Source organism: Micropterus salmoides, unplaced genomic scaffold, assembly GCF_014851395.1.
Source record: "Micropterus salmoides isolate LMB-PRFRI ecotype aquatic unplaced genomic scaffold, ASM1485139v1 Ms_hic_scaffold_3, whole genome shotgun sequence".
Taxonomy (NCBI): domain Eukaryota; kingdom Metazoa; phylum Chordata; class Actinopteri; order Centrarchiformes; family Centrarchidae; genus Micropterus; species Micropterus salmoides.
Window position 1 is genome coordinate 28,526,689 of NW_024042261.1, and position 22,284 is coordinate 28,548,972.

At 40.1% G+C, this 22,284-nt stretch overlaps 1 protein-coding gene across 1 annotated transcript in view; it reads right to left on the reverse strand.

Annotated features, from left to right (window-relative positions):
• Positions 1 to 21,599, reverse strand: part of dph1 (diphthamide biosynthesis 1) — a 73,227-nt gene extending 51,628 nt beyond the window's left edge. Inside the window, 3 exon segments of the mRNA XM_038693534.1 lie at positions 5,102 to 5,165; positions 14,908 to 15,057; positions 21,487 to 21,599. Of these exon segments, the coding sequence (XP_038549462.1) occupies positions 5,102 to 5,165; positions 14,908 to 15,057; positions 21,487 to 21,550 (278 nt within the window). The 5' untranslated portion in view covers positions 21,551 to 21,599.
• Positions 21,600 to 22,284: the final 685 nt, after the last annotated feature.

Genomic DNA, 22,284 nt, shown 5'->3' on the forward strand with positions numbered 1-22,284 from the left:
ACTTTATCTTACTGTATTTCAGTACTGCTTTACATTGAGTGTTGGGTAGATATATTACAAACAATAACACAATAGCACAATTAAAACATGTACATTGTCTTATGATGTATGCTCAATAGTCAGAGCACTCATTTTGATTTTTTGCTTCAATAACAGGAGCTCTTTGGCCTTGTGTGCTCAGCAAATTTGTCATTCAAACACCAAACATCACAGAGCAAGACCTCGGATTAGGTTACAGGCCAACATCTCCATGTAGAGGCCAAGGTTTTTCGTGCCAGGAGAACAGAGATGGAACATTAAATGCTAGTGCTGTCCTAGAGATTAGGACATGGCAGGAGCCCCACACACACACTGCTTTCTGCTACTCTCTTTATATTCCTCCACTGTCACAAAAGCAGCAGCAGTAAATACTGAAGTAAGTTTATAAAACTATCTTTCAAGGCTAGAATGAGACAGCTGGCATACCATCAAAGGCAATAAAACATATGGTACAGTGACAGCACATGCATCATTGCCTGCCTGCACAAGTCACCAATTCTTTTATTCTGAAACTTTTTTTTTCCTTTTTTGTTTACTTGTGACAGCAGAGTTCATAAGTCTTTCAATTCTTATGACAATGTCAGTACTGGGAGAGTAAAGGATGAAATGAAATGGCATAGAGAAAATCAGATAAAAAAGGATGGCACTTTGGAGTCATGGTTATTTAAACAGCAGATATTGTAAGAGATTATTGTATAGACCAATCTACTTAAAGTATTAAGTGGGCTCCTATTCGAAAGTTCTCAGGTTTCTGTAGCCTACATTGCAGGACTTTAATAAAATTAATATATGATCTGGATTATTATTATTATTATTATGGGTGAAAACATCTGCAGGTCAGTAATGAAATGTTAAAATCCAGAATATTATGGAGTAATACAATAATACAATACAAGCCCTTAATGAAGTATGCCATCTTATATACAGTAGCAAAATTCTTAGGCAGGTGTGGAAAAATGCTTTAAAGTAGGAATGCTTTCACAAATAGACATGTTTTCAGTGTATATATATGTATTAATTAACAAAATGCAAATTGAATTAACATTTAGGATTTAGACAGCCAGTTGCTTCTCTCTCTTTATGCAGTCCCAGACAGACTCGATGATGTTGAGGCCACACCATCACTTCCAAGACTCTGACGGTATTGCATGATGAATAACTATCTGCCTGTACTTCTCAGCATTGAGAAGACCATTAATTCTGACCAAATTCACAACTCTATTTGCAAAAATGCAGCCCAAAAATTGCAAGTAACCTTCACCATACTTCACTGTTGCCTCCAGGCACCTATTCTTGTACCGCTCTCCCTTCGGCGAACAAACTGACTTGTGCTAGAGAGCAGACCACCTGCTGTAAGTTTTCTGCATCCCAATTCCCATGCATAGTGAGTCACTTGGCCTTGTTTCCATGTTGGAGATATGGCATTTTTGGTGCAAGTCTTTTGCTGATGGCACTGCTGGACATCTTCCAATTGCAAAAGGAAGTAAGCATGATGTGTCTTTTATCTGCTGCAGTTAGTTTCTTTGACTGACCTCTGCGTCTACGGTCCTCACCGCTGCCCATTTCTTTGTGCAAATCTGGAAACCCATCTCTGCTTTTAAATGTCTGCCTGGAGAGACATTACTGATGCAGTATAACTAACATATCTTGTTGCTGTGCATAGTTTTGACATGATGTATGACTTCTGACAGTAAACTGATTATTTTTTTTCCATATATATAAATTTCCATCTTTACTACATTATCTTTGATCGGTGATCAGACCTGAAAATGAAAAACCTCCTCCACCAAAGAGGATAAGACAGCCTGTTTTACCTGAGAGGTAAAACTCAGGGCAAAGAAGGTCACAATTCACTCCTTCGCTCCATCCAGCAAAAAAACTTGGTATTACTGAAGGCGACTCAGATGAGCAATATTAACCACTCTTATCTAGACTTTGGCAGCTGGGCAGTAAGAGGACACTGTTTACAGAGATTTTAATAAGTGAACCAAAATGAAACTTTAAAAGTGGGGCAGGGAGGCAAAAATATAATTCTGAAAAGTGAGGAGGACAACATAAAGAGAGAAAAAGGGAAGCCAAGACAGAATATAAATATAAACAGATTGATGGACAGACAAGCATACAGAGAGAGAAATGAAGCTTGAAAGAGAAATGCAGTGCCCATCACATTAAGCATGGTACACTGACTGTAAAAGTGTGCATATGTAAAGAGCCCAAGTGTATTAACTGCAGCATGGCCATAATTCAGAGCAGCTTGTCCTCATTAAGACTTAACAGTCCCTCCCACTGAAGCTCCTTACTCCGAGGCCAGCTTAGCCCTTTCATCCCCATTTTGATATGGACCTCAGCCCTGTCTGCCGAGTACGAGGGACTGTGGCAGTGATGGGGATGGCAGAGCCACCCAACTCCTGGGACCTCTGGTAACTCAACATAAGCTGGGTGACACAAGGTCAGCTTTCTGCAATGCCAACATCCAAAAGGTTACTGTCATTCACTCTCTCTATTGTTGCAACAATCCAGTACTCTGATATGGTAACCGTTGCAAAGTGTATCTTAAATATTCCTCTTTATTGGTGATCATTGTTACTTTATTCATTAGATACTTGAGTTATTTTATTTTCTATAGAACTGTTGCAGTCTTCTCGTCAGAACATCCTGGTTTCTCCACAAGCAGTATCATCTGGGGGCAGATAAAATATCCAGAAAGACAGCTTTCACCTGCGGGTTAAGCCTTTGAAGGGATCAGCCAAATTCTGAGCTCTTGTGTTGAGATTTTTATCAACACTATTCTGACATCCAGGGCACTGTCTATCTGGTTACGGTACGAAGTGGAAACAGACTTGAACCAAGACCTTCCTTTAGTTTCTCCTTACAAATGTTGCAATTTCATCCCAACACTAAGATCAAATAGCGAGGAGCCACCAGATGGTTTTGACCTTAGATTCACTGTTTGCTCCATAAGCCTTTAGATGTGATGTGGCTGTCAACTTAAACTGTTTATTGTGATTTCAATAATGTTTAGAATAATTCTTCAGTGTTATTTACTCCCCAAACTGACTGTTGTAAACATCCATTACAGTTTACACACTGACCGCATGGATCAACTTTGATCAACAGCACTTGCTGTAACTACGTGCACAGATTTCCTTTGCAATCAGGGATTATTGCCGACATTTCAGATAATTTAACCTCCAAATGAAGTGGTTTAGATAATCTGCCCAAAATCTCATCTGACCTGCTTGACCACTCTTTTCTTTCCTTGTCTGAGTTTGTTGTAGCTATTTAGTCATGTTCCCAGATCTCAACAATTATTGTGGTGAGTAAATTGCTATCATAACCGAGTCAAAACTGCAACAATAAAAACCAAGGTGTAAACTGGAAATTTACTTTAAGGATGAAACTGTGGCTGTATGGTCCTGGATGATCAACATGTTTGTCCATTGTTGAGTTTGTCAAGAACATTGTTATTTTACAGGGAGACAACAGTTCTAAAACTCAGCTGATGTCATTCAAATTATGTACTCAACCTGTCAGTCTGTGCACAAGATGGAAGATAAACAGTACTTCTCAGAGGCTCAGATGTTCATCTAGGATTCAAAGAACCCATCTGTTAAATCTGGAAAGACTTGAATAGCAAAGACAATTCTTACATAGTAAGACGGCACAGACAGAGGCAAACTAGCTTTAGTGAAACTATATAGCAGGACCTAATGAAGGGAAACCATGAGAACCATCTTCTCTGCCACAGTCTGGGGGAGAAATTATGTGGATGGTGAAGACAGGATGAAAAATCCAGAGTTTAGTGATAGAGGATGATGTATGAAGACAGTGAGAAAAGCAATTAGTGTCCTCTAATTGCTCTCATTAGAAGAGATGGGGCTGATTTAGCAGACTCCATGACGGACACTGACAATTCAGACATATAAATGTCGACTGTATGGGTGTGTTGTTTAAAAGCCATGCAGCAAATGGTGGCTCTTAGTCTGATAGAAGTAGGGCTGATGAGACCAGACCATATCATCAAAACTTCACTCTATCATCTTTCTTGAGATAAAAAAAGAAATGATAGAAAGATAGGGCGATAGAGAGTCAGATACAGCTAGAAAAAAGATGAACAAAATGATGGAATAAGAGAAGATAAATAAAAGGATGGTAGGGAGAAAGACAACTCCCTGACCAGCACTTGACCAACACAAAACCAAAGTGTTGTCATTTATGGTAAATAGTAATTCCCGTAGTAATACAAACCGCATGTAAGCATGAAGAGCACATTATACAATCAAGCTGATGTGATCCAAGTTCACTGTGTGAAATCAAATATCAGCCCAGCCTGAAAAGTTGATGGCAGCTCCAGCCACTATTTTCTTCATTTTGTCCATCTTGCATGAGGTTATCATTGACTAAACACATTAAGGAAACACACTGATTAATGATAGCAGCCATTTTCTTTGAGAAAACACTTTGCAGACAGTGTTCCTAAGAAACAGAGGCTAATGAGACCACAGAGACAACAACCAGAAAGAAGGGAAAAACAGAGCAGATTTTTCTTCATAGCGGCCCTCACATAAGGGTTTTTCAGAATGTGTGTTTCTATTTACCGAGCACTGAAGTACAAAACATTTAGTGTGCAGTACAAAAGAAACTATTAGGTCTGGGGCACATTAATGCTTCAGCACTTCTCGCAGAAGCATGAAAAAAAACCTAAACTTTGTGGTCCCTGTGTGATAGAGTGCTGGTGTGCAATAGGGCATATGCAGACTGAAACAAGATGTAATTAACAAGAATAATATCTCTTCCCTCCTCCAACTGTGAGCAAGGGAAACTATGATATCTGCTCTGTCCTAAAACAGAGTAATCGTGTCTCATTTTCTGCTGAATCCCTGATTGAGTCAAAGGCGGGGAATTATGATAAAGCTCTCGTAATGAGCACCAAGTGGTTGTGGCAGTTGAAGTTCATACGGTGCTGGCTTGACTTTTATACCTGCTGCTTATTCTCATGTAACACACACACTAATATATATATATATATATATATATATATATATATTTCTCTCAACCTTACCTCTCAATGATGTCAGCGATGACACAGGCAAACATCTGCAGGCCCTCTGGAAGCTGCAGAGCCACTGGAGAGCAGAAAAAGGGCACACCGACAAGTTACATACTTGTGTTAGAATGACAGCAACATGTTATTTAATAAATCTTGGACTGCATCGGTATACATGGCCTCTGCTACTGGTTCAGAGTGCTCCACTGACAGCAAATAGTGACATTTCTGGGTAATTTTCTCTCTGTCACAGTAGTACTGTTGGTTTATTTTAGAGAGTGACGGGCTGTTGGAAATATAGTCCATACCAATCACCACAGGTCTACAGCTCATGGCTTGTACAGAGCCATTAAACTGTCTCTTTTCCTGTCTCTCTCAATGCCTGCCACTGGCTCTGAAAGTCATACTTTCACTCTATTTGCTACTGAAACACACAAAACACCCCTCCACCTTACAAGTTTATGTCTCAGATATAGAATTAAATATAGACAAACTGATGGGGCTGCTATAAAATTGAAATCAAGCAACCAATCACTGGTCTGCTGGTGGTGTTTCGCATTGACAACAGAAGACCTACTAAGCTACTGATGTGTGACACCAATTGAGATGAACCTATTGAAAAAACTCATTTAGGGCAGGATTTACTAAGTGGTATATGCCTCGTTTCAGACTCCCTCTGTATTGGGAAACAGGCGTGTTTGTTTTTATCCAATCGGCAAAAGGGCCTGGAAGCACAGTTTGCCTGTAATCTCAACTGCACACTGCCTGAAATAGGTGTCAGGCTCTTCCTGAAAAGAAAAAATGATTCAAATCATGACTTGAAAAATCATGTCAGTTTGCACATTTTGCAATGTGGACTGGATTTACTGCCAATGTAAATGGAACAATGTTGCATGAAAGATTCTCCACCTTTGAAAAGCAGTTGCAGGTATGTATGTTAAAAGGAAGATTGTAGTGGACAAAGGAAATGCAAGAAATGGAAATCTCAATAATAAGGGAAGTGTGGGCTCATCACAAAGATGTATGGAAGTATCTGAATACAGGATGTAATTAAGCTTCTGAGGAAATTAGTAATAACAATCAACACAATATCTGACCATTTAAAAACATTAAAGGGGCAACAGAGAGTTGTGGTTATGTGGCCATTAAGGTTGAACCTTAAATAATCAGCTAGTACTCTAAGCCCAATGGGCCATTTGAAATCCTTAAAGTTCATTTTAATGTTAATTTGTTTCCTAAATTGTTGACTTAATTGCTTAAATTACTGTGTTTTTAGTGTAAAGCATTGAGGTGCTTTGAGAGCACCATATAAATAAAAGGTAGTAATGTGAAGCACTATATTGTACTCTTTTGATGTTAGCTTTGGATCTATGGTGACATCAGTCCTCATTCTGGTTAGACCAGTTGAGTGTGTTGATGTGTTTTTTTTTTTTGTTTTAATTTCTTTATCGGATCACTTCACTTGACTTCAACTGCTTTGATTCTACATTTCTATAAACGAAAGTTAATTGTATCAGTTTTACATGGCCAAATATGTTTTTCCATAGAACTCAACACTGATCAAAATGTTTGAGCTTTTGCCTCTCAGACAAACTGTACTACAACTTTTAAGCTTTCCTTTTAAAATAACATTACATTTTCTTGAAATTCAATATAGATGAAAATCTTAAAGTCCTTTGGGGATTTCTCAAGAGATCCATCTTGTAATTTTTGCATTAAAGATCCTAAAGAATGCATGATTTAGTATATATTAATCCTGCCATCTCCTCATCAAATAAACATGACACCTACACTACTAAGATATTGATGATGTCAAGTATAACCCTGCAAGGAATAACAGAACAGGAATCAAGGCATGAAGTGGAGAAAGAAAAAACAACAGAGGAGGAGGAGATTAGTTAAAACATTTAACTAGGGCTTTAGCTAACGATGATTTTAGTATTCGAAGCTTATATAGATTATTTCAACGATTCATCGATGAGTCGTTTTGCTTGGCGGCGGCTTGGTTTGCTTTTTAGGATTATATTAGAATACATTGTTTGAGTATCAGCAAGGCCTCCTGTCAACAGCTATCTTTGTGCCATTTACCCCTTTCTGAAGCAGTAATCGATTTATACTTCATGTACATATGAGATTAACACAAACATGCATTCACAAGGTGACCAGTTCAGTGTCAAGTCCCTGACACCAAGTCAGCCACATAGAGCGAGCACCTGGAGACAAAGGCTTTGTTTCAACCAACTGTGACATTTTCTCCCAGGCAAACTCTCATACCTTACGTCAATAAATCCATCAACGTCTCAGTGGACACTCACAATTCGAAGATACTGATTTCCGTGCACTAACGTTTTCACATGACTAGGCCTGAAACAATTTTCAAGACTTCACTGTCAGGAAGTATTAAACGATAAAAGCTGGGACACACAAAAAGGCCAAGGATGTTGAGGGAGGATAGTCATGAGATGGAGTGATAAATAGGGAAGTGCAAGGGGGAGGAGTGAGAGCACTTGTTACTTATGAAAGGTTAAGGGATCACCAGGCGCTCATACAGACAGTGAGAGACAGGTCATTACATAGAAAAGGGCAAGTTTATTAACAGAGAAAGGTTTCAGAGCACACCTCTGCCACAGCTGACAGAAGCAAAGAGCTTTCTCCATCTGCTACCCCTGGTGAAATGTGAATCAGACGCTGGAGGTGAGGCTGGCATGTTTTTTTGTAAATGCATGTTTTTGAGTTTGCACGCAAGGATATAAGCTGGAAGTGCACTCCTTCCCTCCAATAAACAGAGCACCTAAACCACACAGACATATAAAGATACAAGTAGAGTTAATTTTTACGGCTTCAAATGTCATGTGTTTATACAGCTTGCAACTCCAAGGAACGAGTGTGGAGTGTTTCTTTTTCTTGGAGACATGTCACTTAATGTGGAACACTGTACATACATGTAGCTTTCTAAATTATGCAGTAACAAAAAGATAATTTTGGCTTACATGAACGGTCAACCGCCAATCATCTTATGATGCTGTTATATGACATACCTCTCTGTGGGACAATGTTAACAATCAAAGACAGGAGATGGAAAGACCAATTTATTAGTGAACAGTAAACTGAACAGATAAAGCCATGGATTAGGGGTTACGGCTAGAAAGACCAGAAAGAGGCTATATTCAATTTTATTTGTTTAGTTGCTGTGTTGTATTAATCAATAACCAATAAATTCTGAAATAATTCAATAATGTTTTTATTGTCTAAATTTGCAAAGTCTCAGTATGTCATACATAAGCGAGAATTCACTTGTGACTTAGAAGTGAATGCAAGTCACAGAGATGTTGAATTTGGACACAAAAGGCATAACTCCACTATAGTAAGGTCCACTGTTATTGTATGCACAGTGCATCCCGAAAATCTTCACAGTGCTTCACTTTTTCCACATTGTTATGTTACAGCCTTATTCCAAAATGGATGAAATTCATTACTTTCCTATTCACAGCTTTTGCCATGACACTCATAATTGAGCTCAGTTGCATCCTGTTTCCACTGATCGTCCATGACCTATTTGTACAACTTGATTGGAGTCCATCTGTGGAAAATTCACCTGATTGGACACAAAGGGCACACACCTGTCTATATAAGGTCCCACAGTTAACAGCGCATGTCAGAGCACAAACTAAGCCATGAAGTCCAAGGAATTAGGGCTGGGTATATCGGTATAATGAGGTGTACCGATATAATTTCAAAAGAGAAATAAAATTAGACAACACCGTTTGTACCGATATAGTTTGATGTTGAGTTAATTAATATGTTTTGTAAAGTCCTGCCAGCGTTTGCTCCTCTCTCCCCTCACCGCACAGCCCCGACCCTCCCTGTGTGCCTACACACAGCACTCACAAAGTCTCCAACAACACGGAGGGAGAGACAGTGCCAGTGGACACTGCTGAAGACCTTGAAAAACCAACAATGGTTCAGTCAGTATTTCCCACACATATACTTTACTTCGGCGGGCCGCCCAGGTATATTTGGCGACACATTGTAGCATTTTTCGGAGAAACGTAATGTCTGAGTCATGACACGGTGGATATTTTACAAGCATGGACTAGGTAAAGCGACAGCGAACGCAATGTAATTTGTTAGCTACCACGTTGGTTTCATTTTGAATGGGTAACATGCGGTGCAACCGAATTCTCTGGTCTGATGAAACATAGACTGAACCCTTTGCCCTGAATGGCAAGCGTCATGTCTGGAGGAAGCCAGGCACTGCTCATCACTTGGCCAATACCATCCCTACAGTAATGCATGGTGATGGCAGCATCATTCTGTGTGGATGGTTTTCAGCTGCAGGAACTGGGAGACTAGTCAAGATCGAGGGAAAGATGAATGCAGCAATGTACAGAGACATCCTTGATGAAAACCTGCTCCAGAGCGCTCTGGACATCAGACTGGGCCGAATGTCCATCTTCCAACAGGACAATGACCCTAAGCACACAGCCAACATAACAAAGGAGAGGCTACAGGACAACTCTGTAAATGTCCTTGAGTGGCCCAGCCAGAGACTTGAACCCCATTGAACATCTCTGGAGAAATCTTAAAATAGCTGTCCACCCATACTCCCCATACAACCTAATGGAGCTTGAGATGTCCTGCAAAGAAGAATGGGAGAAACTGCCCAAAAATAGGTGTGTCAAGCTTGTAGCATCATACTCAAAAAGACTAGAGGCTATAATTGGTGGTAAAGGTGCTTCAACAAAGTATTGATTAAAGGCTGTGAATACTAATGTACATGTACTTTTTTTGTTTTTTATTTGCAAATATTTTAAACTAACTTCTTTCACATTGCCATCATGGGGTATTGTTTGTAGAATTTTTAGGAAAATAATGAATTCCATCCATTTTGGAATAAGGCTCATGAAAAAGTGAAGCGCTGCGAATACTTTCCAGATGCCCTGTATATATGAATATTTACTAATAATAAGGCTCTGCTAAGAAAACATACATCCACATGTGCATGTCCAGTCTGTAGAAACTACTATGTTTCGCTTGAACTTTACACTGTAAGCCAGCGCTCCTACTACGGTCATATTTTCTATAAAGGAACACGATGTCCAGACAGAAGAGAATAGGCCATCTTAGACTTATTGGGGGACACACAAGGAAACTATTTAGAAAATTGGCCACTGGTTAATTAGGGAAATAACAAATGACCAGCCATGGACTAAACTAGATAGTTTTTCAATCTCAGCTTTTTGGACTCCTGTTTAGTGGCTGTTGTTAGTTTCTCTTATTTTCCCTCTCATAAAAGTAACTGTATCATGGGAAAACATTGCAAAAGCTAAATAATGTTCCACATGTTACTTTTGTCTTGAAGCCCAAGGAAACATCTAAAGAGAAACTGTCAACTGTGCTCATCTTTTGATTGTCTCTAGTTAAATTGTGAGAGGAACTCTCCGGGCATTTCACAGTCCCCACAGGGAAACACTTTCATAAAATCAAGGTCCCCCAAGACACTCAAGGCCATACTGCCTTTTACTTTATTGGCTTCATCTCAATGTCTTGTCTAACAACTGTTGTATGGCCCAGGCCATAAGAAAATGGCAAAATATGAACATGAATTGAGAATCTAGAACAGTCACACATGTACACATGACTTCAAATCGGGAAAAAAAGGCTTTGCTGTAGGTCTGGCCATCTTAATTTGGTGATTAAACTATACACAGAGGGCCAAAATGATTACCTGGAAACACACTGTGGTTTAAATCAGCCAATATATTATTACAGGATTTTTATTAGTCTCAAATATAGACAGTATATCTGAAAGCCAATAGCAGTTAGACAAACTCTGAACAACTAAGAGCCAAGACGCACAATAGATTATCTCAAAACTATTAGGCAAAAATACCACAAAGCTTTTGACTATTAAAAAATTCAGAAAAAAGAGGCTGGGCAGCAAAAATAAAATTCTACTGTATGTTTCTCAGTCCTCTATTTTAAAAAGCACAGTGCATGAAACTCAAGAGGAGTTCAAAGGCTGACAAAGAAACAGATGGTCACAAAGAGGAACAGAGAAAGACAAGGGTGATAAGGTGAGTTATGCTTTCTGGGTTCAGAGAGAGAGGATAAGCTCTGATAAAGAAACATCACACAACAAAAAAGCAAAGACAGCAAGCTGCAGAAACCACATACTCCCCACAGGGACATCTAAAAATTGATTCAGTCCTCTTGGCATGCCATCTGCATATTTCCACCCAAGGCAAGAACAACTGAACAACTTCACATTTTGACATTTACATTAGTGAAGGACAATTTTTTTCCCATGCTGGAGGCCATCATTGTAACACTACTGCATGAACTATTTCACAGAGAACATGATGCACAAGTAAAAAGTCAAAATAGTTTCTTGGTGATTATGCACCCTCGCCAAAACTGCCCACCAGCAATAATATCTGTCAATAATAGGCAGCCAGATTATGGTGCTTTAATAGCACCAAAAAATAAAAATAAATATATACTCTTATAGCGGTGCTGAAATAGATGTCAGTGATGACAGCAACAGTCACTCACATAATCACTTCCTCTTTAGTGGTTTTGCCTGCAAAATAAAAGCATGAAAATGTTTTTGCAGCAATGCTTTATTTCAAGTTGAATTGAGAGCTTTTACTTTGAAAAATTCGGAACAACATTGAAAAGAATCTCTAGCTTGCTTGACACACAACCTTCTAGGTTAGAGTCTTGAGTTTTACCGACTGAGCTAACTGAACACTGCAACATTCAGCTTAAATTATGCCTTATATTCTCACCCACCATCTAAAGGATAAAAATATTTGCTCCGATGCAAAACTTATTTGCAGACCCCTGCTATAGTATTACTACTTCTTTTTCGAAGAATGTATTCAATGTAGTGAATAAAGAAATCCACAAGAAGAAGAAGAACGTAGTGACGAAACGCGCTCTGTAGAGGTGTTCTGTTTTGGGCTACTGTAGAAACATGGCAGCGCAACATGGCGACGTCGATGTAAGGCGAATCCACAGTTATGTAGATAGAAATGGCTCATTCTAAAGTAACATAAATGTAACAGTTCAGCAGCCGTAGCAGCTCAGCAGGTAAAAATCGGTGAAAGCACAAAGAGTGAACTTTATCCAAAAATAATCATTTCTGTTTTTTCCTCTGATGTCCTCCGGCTGCTCTGCCTCAGCTTTTGGTGATTTACAGAGTTTCCTGATGGATAGCTTTACTTGTGGTTAGCAGTTGACTTTAGCTGTTAACTATTGCTACTCATAGTTTGGGGTCTTTGGACACACCAGGAACATATTTATGTTGAAAAGACATGAAAAAGTCCATTTTGCATTAAAGCTGCAAGCAGCGTTGGGCGGGCCCTCGCACTTGTAGCGCGTCCGGGTGTGAGCCGGCCGCGTTGCATATTCTGGAGCTCTGCCGGTGCGGCTGTGAATTTGCTATGCGCTTCCGACGCCGCATGAAGGTGTTATATGTCACTTCCTGTGTCCCCTATGTGGTGCTACATAGCACTTGCCGCTATGAATATAAATCGGTATTGCCGTGTAGATGTCTGCGGGTTGGGAGACTTATCAAGCACGTAAAGTTTGGTGCAGATGTGAGCATGTACACTGAAGTTACAACAACTTCCTGTGTCATGGCGAAGAGTTGATCTTTGACGCCACGCCACGGACACACCCATTGACGAAAATTCACAGATAGCACAACTTTTCATCTTCAATGCCTTTAGAAGACACAGCAGAAATTTGAGGTCGGTCGGACTAAATCCCTAGGAGGAGTTCGTTAAAGTACGGAGTGTGTAAATCATCCAAAAATTTACGTAAAATTCAAAATGGCCAACTTCCTGTTGAGTTTAGGGTATGGGTTCTTGAGGCTTTTTTGTGCGTCTTGATATGATACAAATTTTGTGCATGTAGGTTGAACGTGAACGAGGGGATAATCCAATTTTCGAGGTGGCGCTAGCGAGTCATTTTGCCACGCCCATGCGCGAAACCCATAAAATACGAAATTTTTCACCAGTTCTGACATGTTTGCAAAGTTTGGTGAGTTTTCGAGTATGTTTAGGCCCCGTCAATGGAGCCTACTTTGCAGAAAAAAAAATATATATATATATATATATATATATATATAAATAATATCTTAGCAAATTCAATAGGGACCTCACACGGTCGTGCTCGGGCCCTAATTATAAGGGACCTTTAATAGAGCAACATTGATAGGGGACTGAATGCTTTGCTCAGATCTGATTATTCTGTTTGACAACACTATTTTTTAAGTGACCCCATATCCTGTATCCTGAAATAACACAGACAAACAAAATTTATGAAGTCTGGACAGTCAGACGGGCAACTGAATATCTGAAGTTGTTTCCCAGTTTTGGAGTTCATAACTAGAATCTTTTTCCGCTTTTTACTTTGAGATTTGGTTTGACACGACGTCAAGTTCTGCTTAAAAAGAAATAAATAAAATGTGATATCTTGCATTTGTTTTTGGTTTCACTGTATACAAATATCTGTGCTGCATAGATGGTGAGAAGAAATCAGAGCTTGAGCAGTACATCAGCTGCAGGGTAAGCATAGCCTTGCAACTCTGTCAATAACACATAAGCACAATCCCCCCAACACACACCCCGAATATCAAGAAGGCTAACACATCCCCCTCACAAATTCAGTGTTAACTGACTCCAAAACACACTGAACATGGCAGTGCTTGTGAAGAGCATGCTGCTTCACTTTGGTGTCCAAACTGACCACAAGAAAAAAAGACTTTTTCTGAATCACATCACCACAGAGGAACAAATACATAACATCTTAAAATGTACTGATTTCTTAACATTTTTAGCTGTTAATGTATACTGTTAAACATGTGTTTTGGATTCTAATGACATAGTCACAGCAGGATGACCTACATGGCCTTTCAAAAACTGGGTCCATTTTTGATTTGTGGATAATCCTGTGTGAACCTTGCAGGTTGCTGATACAATAATATCGACAAAGTAGATCACCGCACAGATGCAATCATGGATGGCACTGACATGGCATTCATGCGCACATTGTCTTTCGGTATAAAACTCTTAATGCTGTGGATCCCATGTCTTCATACAATCTTCTTTAACTTGCAAAGCCATTGTTAATGAGGTGTGAGTAACAATACAAATGAAAGTACTTCAGTGCTGAACTGTTTCATAGACATTCAGCTAATATTAGTTGTATCTTGTAGTGACACTGACATTAATGAACATAAAATAAATATTTCTGAATCAAGATGACATAAGGCATGGTGGTGCAGTGTAATGGTTGTAAGTGTCAGGTTTTGGGACAGATATCCTGCTAGTTAATACGACTATGAATTGGAAATATTCATCTTATTTAAATACAGGCTGTGGTGTAAAAGACTGCATTTATTGCAGATCCCTTCCTTCCAAGTAACTTCTTCCAGCCATGCTCCAATTCATCTAATGCAACTTAATTTGGAAGTCAGTTGTGTAATTTAAAAGCCTCTAGCACAAGCACTTAAGATTTCTGCGCTGTTCTCAGACTGTACTCGTGAGCATTGTGGTATTGTGAAATAGATGATTGGCTCAGCTTTTACATAATGTCCATGCTGTGTTAAAACTCAATTTCTTAAGTAAAGATCAGCCAGCCCCTATTTTAAGTTTGCAATAAAGCTTATTGTACAGCTGCTCTTCAATCATTTAAAATCTGGCATTTCCCCCTTACAGTAAATACAGTGACTGTTGCTGTTAAAAGAGTACATACAGATTACTCGTCATGTGGCAAATGAATCAAGTGCATTAAGAAAGAACAGAGCTCACCTCTCTTAGCATTTGCTTGTCTCACTCGCCAAATCGTCTTGTAGATCTCAAAGTTGTAATTTGCAGGCAAGACTTTGATCGCCTCCTGTAGCTCAGGGTCTTGCAGGATTTCATCTGGAATTTGATTGGCTACCCGCCGTGGTCCTCGGACTGAAGAGAAAGTTCAATGATTAAAGTTTTAGCAATGCAGTACACACAGATTGAAGCAAGGAGTTCAACTACCTAACGGACCAAACTGTATATTCTACAGACAAGCTAGTCACAAATGGGACCATCCTAAAAAGGACACAGTCAGATAATAAGTTATCAGTGAATTTATTTAGCAGGAGCCATCTGTATGGGTAATTCAGCATCAAATAAAGCTAGACTTTAACAGACTTCAAACATGTTCTACAGTTCAGACTGGCACCCAGGGTAGTTCAAGAAAGTCGCTGTCCACATCCAAATTATCCAAATGCGTATCCCACCTCTACAGGGATAGGTTACCTTTTAAGAGGCACAAGAGCGGTGGAACTGGAGTGCAGCTTTGTCCTTGTGGCATATTCTCTAAATAATTTCCTACAAGCTACTTAGTAGCTTGAAATGCCAGCTGAAATGGGAAAAAAGATGAGAAACTCAGATTTTACTGGCAGAGTTTGAGCTTGATGTAGCCCCACTAGTTCTTAAGTTCTCAAGTCTTATTTGCGGAAGGCAAAATAAAGAACACACTGGTGATCTGAGACATAAAAAATGACCAGGTAGATCCCAGAAGACTACTGCGGTGAATGACAGAAGAACCCTTTCCATAAAAAAAACTTTTCAAATGTCAGTCATATCAAGAAGACTCTCCAAGAGGTAGGTGCAAACCAAAAGGCCAGGTTACAATTTACTTCTATTACTACTACTACTTAAAATAACCTGCAGAGTTCTGGAACAAGATTTTGTGGACTGATCAGACACAGATAAACCTCTATTAGAGTGGTGGAAAGAGGAAACAGCAAAGGAGAAAAGGAAAATGCAGTTATCTTATGCATACCAGCTGATCTATAAAAATGGTGGAGGTAATGTTATGACCTGGGCATGTATGGCTCGCCAGTAGAACTCGCTCCTATGTACAAAAGCAGCAGGGTGTATTCTGACGTGTACAGAGTAAACATATCTGCTCAGATTTAATCCAGTGCCTCTGTTTACACTGTAGCAGGATAATGAAACAGAAAATACTGCCAAAGCGACCAATGACTTCTACAAGACCAAAAACTGGAATGTTCTTGAATGGCCAAATCAATCACTTCACCTGAATCCCATAGAGTGTGCATTTCACTTGCTGGAGAAAAAATTGAAAGCAAAAACCTCCCAAAACACACATGAACTGACACAGGTGCAGTAAAGGCTCGGCAGACCATCAGTATGAAAGAAACCTAATAATAATTAAAGCTGCAAGCAGCGTTGGGCGGACCCTCGCACTTGTAGCGCGTCCGGGTGTGAGCCGGCCGCTTTGCATATTCTGGAGCCCTGCCGGTGCGGCTGTGAATTTGTTACGCGGTTCCGACGCCGCATGAAGGTGTTATATGTCACTTCCTGTGTCCCCTAGGTGGAGCTACATAGCACTTGCCGCCATGAATGTAAATTGGTATTGGTGTGTAGATGTCTGCGGTGTGGGAGAGTTATCAAGCACGTAAAGTTTGGTTCAGATGTGAGCATGTACTCTGAAGTTGCAACAACTTCCTGTGTCATAGCGAAGAGTTGATCTTTGACGCCACGCCACAGACACGCCCATTGACGAAAACTCACAGATAGCACAACTTTTCATCTTTGGAGTGTGTAAATCATCCAAAAATTGACGTAAAATTCAAAATGGCCGATTTCTTGTTGGGTTTAGGCTATGGCTCCAAGAGACTTTTTTGTGCGTCTGGACAAGATACACATACCACCGAAAATTTGTATACGTAGGTGAAACGTGCGGCGGGGTCTGCTTCAATAAGTCACTTCCTGTTGCCAGCAGGTGGCGCTATGACTGTGGGTGAATGTCGGCATGTACATGTGTTGAGGGCGGGACTCTCATCCTATATGTACAGTTTGGTGCAGATGTGAGCATGTACACTGAAGTTACAACAACTTCCTGTGTCATGGCGAAAAGTTGATCTTTGACGCCACGCCACAGACACGCCCATTGACGAAAACTCACAGATAGCACAACTTTTCATCTTCAATGCCTTTAGAAGAGACAGCAGAAATTTGACGTCGATCCGACTAAATCCCTAGGAGGAGTTCGTTAAAGTACGAAGTGTGTAAATCATCCAAAAATGGCAGTAAAATTTAAAATGGCCAACTTCCTGTTGAGTTTAGGGTATGGGTTCCTGAGGCTTTTTTAGTGCGTCTTGATATGATACAAATTTCGTGCATGTAGGTTGAACGTGAACGAGGGGATAATCCAATTTTCTAGGTGGCGCTAGCGAGTCATTTTGCCACGCCCATGCGCAAAACCCATAAAATACGAAATTTTTCACCAGTTCTGACGTGTGCAAAGTTTGGTGAGTTTTCGAGTATGCTCAGGTCCCCAAAATGGAGCTTACTTTGCAGGGGGAAAAAAACAAAAAAAATCTTTACAAATTCAATAGGGACCTCGCACGGTCGTGCTCGGGCCCTAATAATAACTTATTTATATAGTGCCTTTAACGAGACCCAAGGACGCTTTACACATAATTGCAGAGACAGAGCAACCAAAAGTCATTCAGGGTTTTTTGAAGGTGTCCAGAGAGGGAGCATTTTGGATCTCTGTGGGGATGGAGTTCCAGACGGTGGGGGCTGCGGCGATGAAGACTCTGTCCCCAAAAGTCCGTAGTCTGGTGTGGGGGACAGAGAGCAGGCCCTTGTCGGTGGAATGTAGGTTCCGTGAGGGGGAGTAGGAGTGGAGAAGGTCCAGTAGGTACTGGGGGGCAGTGGCATGGAGAGATTTATAGGTGAGGAGTAGGATTTTGATGCAGAATTTGACCGGGAGCCAGTGAAGCTGAGTGAGGATTGGGGTGATGTGCTGCCACGACCTAGTGTGTGTGTGAGAACCCTGGCAGCCAAGTTCTGGACATATTGTAGCCTGTCTAGGACCTTGCTGGGTACCCCATACAGGACACCATTATAGTAGTCCAGGCGGGAGGTGATGAAGGCATCGATGACTCTCCCACAGAGTCTGAGAGTGATGGTCGAAGTCTGGAGATGTATTTGAGGTGGTAGAAAGCAGATTTGGTAACTGGAAGACTGGAAGGAAAATGTGGAGTCCAAGATGACACCAAGGTTGTGGACTTCTTGGGATGGAGAGATGGAGCAACCGGGGATCTGCTCCTGAGGAGTAGATCACCTACCCTCAGGAGCAGCGGCTTGGGAGCCACTACCATTAGCTCCGTTTTGCTGCTGTTTAGCTTGAGTAGACTGGATGACACCCAGGTTTTTATTTCAGTCAGACAGTTAACAAGTGACAGAGGGGAAAGCTGAGTGGATGGTTTGATGCTGATATGCAGCTGTGTGTCATCAGCATAAGAGTGGAAACTGAGACCATGGTGACGTATTATCTAGCCGAGGTGGAGCATGTAAATGGTGAAAAGGAGGGGTCCAAGCACTGAGCCTTGAGGCACACCTTGTTTGACTGGGGCCAGGGGGGAGCTGGAGTCTCTAAAGGTGACGAACTGTTCCCTATTGGAGAAATATGACTGAAACCAGGAGAGTGGTGAACCAGTGAGGCCAATACATTCAGATAGACGGTTAAGAAGGATGGCATGGGACACTGTGTCAAAGGCTGCAGAGAGATCTAGAAGAATGAGGATGCTGATGTGTCCAGAATCTGCGGCGATGATGAGGTCATTAGTGATTTTGATGAGGGCGGTCCTAGTGTCTGGTGATGTCTATGAGTTCCGGACATCAGACAGTCATTGAATGCAAAGGATTTGCAACCAAGTACTGAAAATGACAACTTTATTTCATATTATGTTAATCTGTTCAGTTAATTTTGGTACCTTGAAATGTGGGGTCTGTGTATACAAATGGTTGTAATTCCTGCACTGATCAACCAGAATTGCTGTCAATACTTTAAATTAAAGCTGCACAAAAGAACTGCATTAAAAGTCTGCACTGAAAGCAGATTATAATTGTTTTATTTCAAATCCAATGAGGTGGTGTACAGAGCCAAAACAAAAAGTTGTGTCACTGTCCAAAAACTTAAGGAGGTGACTGTACATTCACAGCACAGTCAAAGGAAATTACATAATTGAATCATAAAAAATACAATCAATCATTATCACCTTTCAGCTCCCTATCAACAGCCCTGCATCATCTCACTCGATATAGAGGTGATTTGCAGTGTGTGATTCTGTTTGACATTACTATTAAGAAAAAAAAGGACTGAAAGTAATTACAGATGTTTCAAACCATTCTGGGACCCTTGTGTGAGAACTGCGGTTATAGTAGTGCTATATCAGTGTTTCCCATGTACAGATGAAATATACCTTCACCCAAAACAATTTTTTTGTATATTTTGTGTTTGTATTCCTTTCAAATGTCTGAACTGGAAACACACAAATTCAAGTCTTGTTTGAAAAGAAATGTTGTCCTAATCCTTTTGACATTTATCCTAATCAAAGTTAGCTTGCATAATTATGCAATGTCATGCTGTAGGAAACCCTGTATGGTTACCAAGAAAGATGATGTAAATTATAACAAAATGTAAAGTGAATGAACAGAAGAACAATCTAAATCAAAACAATATTGGGTGTGACCACTCTTTGCCTAACCCTAAAAACATCAGTTCTTCTAGGTACACTTGCACATAGTTTTTGAAGGAACTCGGCAGGTAGGGTGACCTAAACATCTAGGTTGGCCCAAAAATCTGGGAGAACTACCTATAGTCCTTCTGTGGATTTAAGCAGCCTCAGTTGCTTCTCTCTCTTCATGTAATCCCAGATAGACTTGATGGTGTTGAGATCAGGGCTCTGTGGAAGCCATACCATCACCTCCCAGGACTCTTTGTTCTTTTTTACAATGAATATAGTTAATGAATTCTGATACAGCCAAATATTTTTGACACATCAGTCCAGAGCACCTGCCGCCAGTTTTCTGCACCCCAGTCCCTATGTTTCCATGCATAATTGAGTCACGTGGCCTAGTTTCCATGTCAGAGATATGACTTTTTGGCACCAAGTCTTCCATGACTTTGTACCAGACTTCTCCACAAAGTCGATGGGTGTAGCTAGGTCCCACTGTTTTCTGCTGATGGGACTGCTGGACATCTTCCAATTATGAAGGGAAGCATGATGTGTCTTTCATCTACTGCAGTAGGTTTCCCACAGTGCCCACTGTGTCTTTCGATTGCCAGTGTCTCTTTGCTTCTTCAAAAGAGCTTGGACAGCACATCTGGATAGCCCTGTCTGCCTTGAAATGTCTGCCTGGGATAGGCCTTGCTGATGCAGTATAACTACCGTGTGTCTTGTTGCTGTGCTCAGTCTTGCCATGGTATTTGACTTTTAACAGTAACTGTCTTCAGCCACCTCACCTTGTTAGTTATTCTGACTGTTCCTCACCCAGTTTTTTACCTCCTACACCGCTCTTTCTGTTACAGTTAATGATTGTCTAAACCTAAACATAACATTAAACATACTGAATTGGTGATCATTAGCACCTGTTTGGTATAATTGTTTATCCATACTCTTGATGATATACCTACAAAATCCCTGACTTTGTGCAAGTTAGAAGAATTGATGCTGTTTCGAAGGCAAGAGTGCTCGCACCACATTTTGATGTGATTTACATTTTTCTTCTGTTCACTCACTTTGCATTTTGTAACTTAATAAATATCATCTATTAGATTTTCCACACCTGCCTTAAACATTTGCACAGTGGGCTACTATATATTGTAAAAACTTTGTCTCTGGTCTCAGCTAGTCTCAACCACTTCCTTCACAACACGTGCAGCTGCCTGTTTCTCCCTCAGTGGCAAATGATCAATTATTCACAATGTTGGAAAATATAAAATACTATGCATTCAGTATCATATAGTAGAAACAGACCGACACTGCAATCCAATTAAACAAAATTAGGCCTACATAATCTAAGATGTTTTGTTCAAATTTAAATTGTATTTCTGCAATCAACAGAGAAGTTTTTTCAGGAGTTAAAAAGTAATTTCTACGGAATTAATTTTTCTCCTGCAAAGATATTGACCAGGTGTTGTAATCATTTAAAACTCATGAGGACAGGTAACAATGAAACACGCCATCTTTCACACAACTGTGAACCATGTTCGTCATGAAGTCTGGTGAGTCATCCCGACGACAGTGAACGCTGATCGGATGCTACCTGCTACAAGCTAATGATGTGTCTTATTAGTTTATTATACTGACCACAGCTGGATAGCTACTAAACACTAAACATACAGACCAGGCGACGTTGCTCGTGTTCGTGTTTGCCTCATAGCTAGACTGATGTGTTACTGAAAACAGCTGAGTTTCGGTATGGCTAATTACGCCTCATCTACGTAGCCAGATATCTATATAAAGTACTAAAGTATATTTCTCTGTCTACAGTATTAAATTGTTCTTCTGAGATGTTAATTTTTACCTGTGGGCTTTTTTGCAGGAACAACCTGGACTTCATTTGAGGACGCTGCCATGTTTCCTCCCATATAGGACACATGTGAAGTACAGGAAGGCAAAATCAATCGAGTTAAGAGGTCAGGGAAGATAAGTCGAACACCGATGAAACCGATGTCACTGATCGGGGCAGGAGGACTGCAACAGTTAATTATGGTATGTCTATATGAGTTAAAGTGCAATGTCCATTATCCAAAGTGGCAATAATAAAAAGAATAATACATTCAAATAAGAATTAAAAAGTAAAATATTGTGTATATGTTACAGTTTCAAAGTGCTTTACACAGCCAACTAAGTTGATTAGGCTAAATAAAAATAAAATAACACAAAAGTAAGTAAAACATAAAATTAATAAAATAAAATAAAACAAAAAAACACAAATAGAATAAATATAAAATATGGTCTAATTAAATCTGACAGACAAGGGAATTTATATATAATCTGAGAGAGAGCGAGAGAGCGAGAGAGCGAGAGAGAGAGAGAGAGAGAGAGAGAGAGAGAGAGAGAGAGAGAGAGGCTTGTCTAATGCATTAGTCCATTATGTTTAAGATATTGATTTGGGTGGAGGCTATTTGATCAGTGGCTTTTATGAAAGCTGTCTCTCACTGCAGAATAAGTAGCATCACAAATATCTCCTCATATTTTGTCTTTTTGTATAATAACGCCTTTGTTGTTGTTGTTACATGTAAGTTGTGTCCTTTTGTGTCATATAATATTTATTATGAAGACCTCTGGTGTCAGGGAGCATTGTGTCTCAGGCTGGCGC